This window comes from Passer montanus, unplaced genomic scaffold, assembly GCF_014805655.1.
Source record: "Passer montanus isolate IOZ18808 unplaced genomic scaffold, ASM1480565v1 scaffold7, whole genome shotgun sequence".
Lineage (NCBI taxonomy): Eukaryota > Metazoa > Chordata > Aves > Passeriformes > Passeridae > Passer > Passer montanus.
The window spans coordinates 7657843-7663193 of NW_024372147.1; the positions used below are offsets into that span (position 1 = coordinate 7657843).

A 5351-nucleotide genomic window follows, 5' to 3' on the forward strand; every position below is an offset into this window, starting at 1 on the left:
GCTTATTTGACATAATTTCATGAGTTTAACACTGAATTTTGAAAGCCGGCTAGAATGGGTTAGAAAGTTATATGTTCAGAAGTTAAGAAATACTATCATTACAAGGGTGTACACAATATTACTTCAGCCCTTTCATGTGATGAGTATACAGCATCTGAAATTGTATGCTCGTGTACTGTTTTCTTCCTGGACATGTGTCTCTATCAAGTACAGAGAAACTATAACATTCTCTAAACAGACTACCTATATAATGAATGGAGCTTCTTTCCTAATATTCACACTTAATTTACTGCTAAAATTTTAAGGTATGATGAACAAGACAGAAAGACAGAACTATGGCTGAAGCAGATGAAGCAGTTAAACTTCATTCTGGAGACCTAGATTCTACTCCTGTTTCTAAGCTCCTCTGTGACCCTGTGAAACTGACTTTAAACCAAATGCTTACAGTTAGTCACTAGTTTTCCACATCTTGTCTCAGACTGCTGTGGATCAGAGCTATGTTTAGGTGAACCCCTTCAGAAGCAGCATCCTTGATATTCTGCCAATATAAGGTCAAACTTCAAATTCCATCAGGAAATTACAGTTTGACTAAGAAGCCTTTAGACCTTTTTTTATAATAAGTGGTCAGATATTCTCTCCTAATCAGATTATTGGCAGTGGTTAAAGTTCTCCCAAATATAATGTGATAAACTAGCATAAAAATCAAACAAAAGTGCATAAAAAAAGGAAAAAATTAAAAGAAAAAAATGGAAAAGAATAATTTCTAATAGAAAGTGGGAGCCTATCTTTTGTAAGTCATGCGAGAAGGCAGGCCAGCTGTTGTAAGTAACACTTAGCATAGAAACTTAAAACAAATATTCAGTATGTATAAGGATGGTACAGCCATATTCCTAAATAAAAAGTATAATCACACTTGGACTTCATGATGGCATTGGTCCAAAATATTGATGGAATGGATTGTTTGCCCCAGTACAAATTGTGGATTACAGAAAACAGGTCTCATTTTCAGGACTGGGAATAATTTCTCTGTTGGGGATTTTTTTCTACCAGTAAATTCTTTTTTCATTTACATTTCAATTATACCATTCTCTAGAAGTGTTCTGTCCTACCTTGTCACCCATCAGAATATGGGAGATTTCAGTTTGGTACCTTTCAGGACTGGTGCCTTATGTCCCACCTCACCTCTCTTTGCTCTGTGAGAAAATCCTCTGGACCACACCTCACACCTCCAGGTCTGCAAAATGGACAAGATTCAAAGGAAGCATAAATTCCTTCTGTGGGAAATATGATCAAGACACCAGAGCAATACCACACTCTGGAACCATCACAATTTGGATGAATTATGGTTCCATTCTTCTCAAGTTGCAGTTACTACTCAGACTCTAATAGCTTCGTGCTCCAATCAGTGAAAAACAAAAACAACAAACTAACAAAGAAAAACCCCAAAAGCAAAAAAACCAAACCAACCAAAAGAAAAAGCTCTCCCCAAACCCAAAAGTCTCCCCAAAACCCAAAGAAACAAACACAAAAAACCCTGAAGAAAATTATTTTACTTTCTAGCTTTGTTCACACTAATGAATCTCAAACAAGGAGAACTACTAATTTTTATGGTGGTCATATCTGGTTTTAAAGGAAAATTACAGTGAGAAAGACTTGCTGTCTTTATATCTCTGTTGATGAGGCTGAAATTGTTAAAGACACTATTTTCTTCATTAAAAATATCATTAGACTAAGAAGCAAAGCAAAGTTTATGCCTTGCACTTACTCTCTGAAACCTTGCATTTAATATTCAAAATGTAAGGTAATTGCACACGTTGAGAGGTCATAAGACAGTCCTGTGATACACCATGAGTCTGTACGCTGTCTTTTGACACTGAACTGCAAGTAAAGGTCTGTTGTCATCATTTCCCACAATATCAGCAGTGTGCTGATTTCACAGTCACTGAGCACTATGAAGAAATAAAAGGTACTGTGCATGTGGATAGTATTCTAATGCAGGCTCTATCTTCTCAGTTTTATCTCAGAATATACTACACAGTAGACAAACTTCAAAACAAGAACTCAAGGGTAATTTAATACACTATTGTATATGTGACTGAAAGCATGACTTTGAAAGATGCGAAATTTCAGAAAAACTTGGAGCTTGTTCAGTCTGAAGACTAATGATGTTATGTATTCAAATTCCACCAGTTAGTTATTTTGTTACTGATCCTATAAGCAGAAGTATCTTACCCCACAATGTTTATCCTGTAACCCCATACTGTCAGCCCATGAATCAGAATTCCCAACAGCTGGCTTGCCTCCAGTCATTTTACCTCCTCATCAGCTTTCAAGAGGCTGTAATATACTGCCAATACAAAAGACATTGGCTTATTGACAGGTGGAAGAAAAAAAAAAGGTTTAAAAATGCTGAATCAAATATCAAGCAAGATAACAAAAGAGTAACTCCATAAACCTTTATTAGTTTCCATATAAAATTACTTAGAGTCTTTAAAAATAATGTAACTGGAAGCTATTAATGATTGTGCTACACTTAGAAGTTCTTTGAAATGACAGATCAGAGCTCAGATAAAATTTTTATTGATACAGGCTATTATAAATGTAAACTACGAATTTAGTGGATATAGAAATATATCCTTCAAATGCCTAACTCCAGTTAAAAAAAATACAATTCCAAAGTAGTAAGGAAATCTAATTTTAAATTTAGTCGAATGGCCATCTACCTATTATAATACTTTCATAAAGCTGTAACCATTTATAATCTTTTACTCACTTTGGGGAAACTGCACAGTGAAGATTAGCCTTGTAATGGGCATGGCATGTCTTTATTCCAGCAGGTGACCATGCCTTTTGCGAGCCAAGGTTGCAGCACTTTAATTTGCATCAGCCTGCTTTGACCCTTCCCTCCTTCCTGTGAGTAGAGGTGGTTGTGAGACTCTGAAGGCTTTGACCACGAGGGGGCTGTGTGAACACAAGTTTTTGGCAACTTCTTGGCCCTCGTTGGTTCAAAAGGGCAAATGCGTTTTTATGTACGATAAAATGTGACTTTGAAATAATTAACAAGGTTTCTCTTATCTTTCCCCTTTGACAGAAAACGCACCAAGTCAAGGCTTAATTAGTCCCGTGATTTTTATTTATTTTTTTTTAAAGAACTCAAATTACTTGAAATCTTCATTGGTCATGGTATTTATATAAAAAAAACCCAAATCCTGATGAACACAAAATCCTTGTGAATCGTCGCTTAGAGCCTGAAACATGCCTTCAAACATCAAAACTAATCCTGATGAAGTGTGGTCACTGCAAACCTGTCCATAAACTGATACGTATTATGCCTAATCAAGGTATCCGGCAAATACCCATAAAACAGAAATAATTTTTCATGAAAACAGACACTGAGATATATTATATCGGGTTTTATGAAAAACTAGTTTTGATACTAGTCCAGATAATTTACCCTTCTCTCTTCTGACAACCATAGGAAATGCATAAGTAACAAAGACGACAAAATATGGTAACAAGCTTGGGAAGTTGGCAATTCCCGGGGACATGCCGTTCATTACAGCAAGCTTACTGTGAGTTCAGTCCATAGCAGATGCAGGAAAAATCAGGAGCGCAGACGGCTACCTCCCGTCTTCTCTCAATTTTTCTCAGTTCCTGCTAGGTCATCTGAGTGTCCAGCTACACCAAAAGGGAGCAAAATGTTCTATCTGTGTTTCACACTGCCTGGAAAGTTCTCCCCATGTTCACTTTTTAACGGTCCGGCCGTGTTTAAACCTCGTGTATAAACCTCGTGTTTACACGGCGCCTGACGAGGGGAGCCGCTTTTGACCGCACTGCTGACCCTCAGCGCCTTCTCGGGCCGGACGCGAGGGACAGCCGGGCCGGGCTGCCCGGCCCCGCAGGTGAAGCCCGACAGCCCTCAGCCACCTTCCCCGACCGAGCAGCGCGACGCGGGCCGGCCCTGCCACCCCCTCGGCGCCGCCGGCGGGGCTGGCGCGGAGAGCGGCGCTTCGAAGCGGTAAGGGAGAGTTCCGCAGGGGGCAGCGGGGGCCGGCGCTCGGCAGTGCGCTGCCCCGCGCCAGCGCTGGCTCCGTGCGCGTGTGCCTGCGCGCCCAGCCAGGGCCGCGGCGGCGGCTGCGCTGCCACGGCGCCGCCGGGGCAGGGTTTCGCTCGGTTTGGCTCCTTGTCACACACAGATGTGACTCTTGTCTGTTCCCTGCGAACGTACAACCGTGACGGCTCACCTCCTCCCGCCTCCCTTACCCCCCCCACAAAAAATCCCACCCTTTTACAAAATATTTCCTCAGATCCCACACCGAGCAGCAGCTGCCGCCGCCGCCGCAGAGCCCTGGGAGCTGATGGAGCAATGGGTGGGAAGCGGGAAACCGGCACCACGAGCGAAAACTTCGCCTAACTTTTCCCTTCCTTTCTAACGCTCTTCCCTCTTCCCCTCCGGCTCCTTACCCCCTCCTCTGGGCTACGCTCCATTTTCCGCCGTCTCTCTGCCCCCTCTCAGCCCTCCCTCCAGCTTTCTTTCGCATTGCCGCCTTCCCTCTCGCTCGCTCCAGCAGCGCCTGGAGCCGATAAGGAAGAGGAGAAGCAGCGGGAGGGACTGCAGCCGCTCGAGGAGCAGCAGGGCGGAGGACGGGAAGGCGAAAGGGGGCAGAGGAGGCAGAGGCGCGGCAGCCCCGCGCGGCGCCGCCGGCCGCCCTCGCCACAAAGTTGGCGGCGGTCGCTGGGTGTTTTTGACAGCTGGGCGCGGGCGGCCTCTGCCGCGGCCCCCGCCTGGCACAGCAAGTTTGCGGGGGAGGGAGCAGGCAGAGGGAAGGGGAAAGAGCAGTCGGGGGTGTGTGTGTGAAAAAATAACCCCCTCGGCCTCCCTGCCTGCCGCCCTCGCCCGTGAGCGCGGGGTTAGAAAGAAGCAGCGCTGCCCTCTCGGACCCGCTCGCAGCCTCCCCCCGCCGCCTCCCCTTCCCCAGCCAAAGATCCCAACAACAACAAACCAACCTGTGGAGGCTCTGACCCGAACCTGGGTCCCTCCTCCCATCACTTCCAGCTCTCCGCTGAAAGCTCTTTCTCTTTCTTTCTCCCTACTGCTCGGGCTGAACTTTGGGGGCTGAAGTTTCGAGAGAGTCAGAGATAGAGTGTGGGGGCGGGCGGGGAGGGGGGGAGAAAGACACTGTCGCTGCTGCTGCAGCTGCTGCTTTTTTTTTTTTTTTTTCCCCCTTTTTTTTTTGTGTGTGTTAGTGGTGCGGGATTTTGTTTTGTTTGGGGTTTTTATTTTTTTTTTTTCTGTTTTTTAAAGGGGGAAAGTATTTTTAAAAAATCTCCATTTTTAGTTCAAATCACCT

At 44.5% G+C, this 5351-nt stretch overlaps 1 protein-coding gene across 1 annotated transcript in view; it reads right to left on the reverse strand.

Moving 5' to 3' along the window:
• Positions 1-3843: 3843 nt before the first annotated feature.
• LOC120512082 (translation initiation factor IF-2-like) overlaps positions 3844-5351 on the reverse strand; it is a 1686-nt gene continuing 178 nt past the window's right edge. Inside the window, exons 2-3 of the mRNA XM_039730007.1 lie at positions 4465-5090; positions 3844-4216 (exon numbers count right to left, since the gene is read on the reverse strand). Coding sequence (XP_039585941.1) covers positions 3844-4216; positions 4465-5090 — 999 coding nt within the window. The remainder of the gene's footprint in view (positions 4217-4464; positions 5091-5351) is intronic.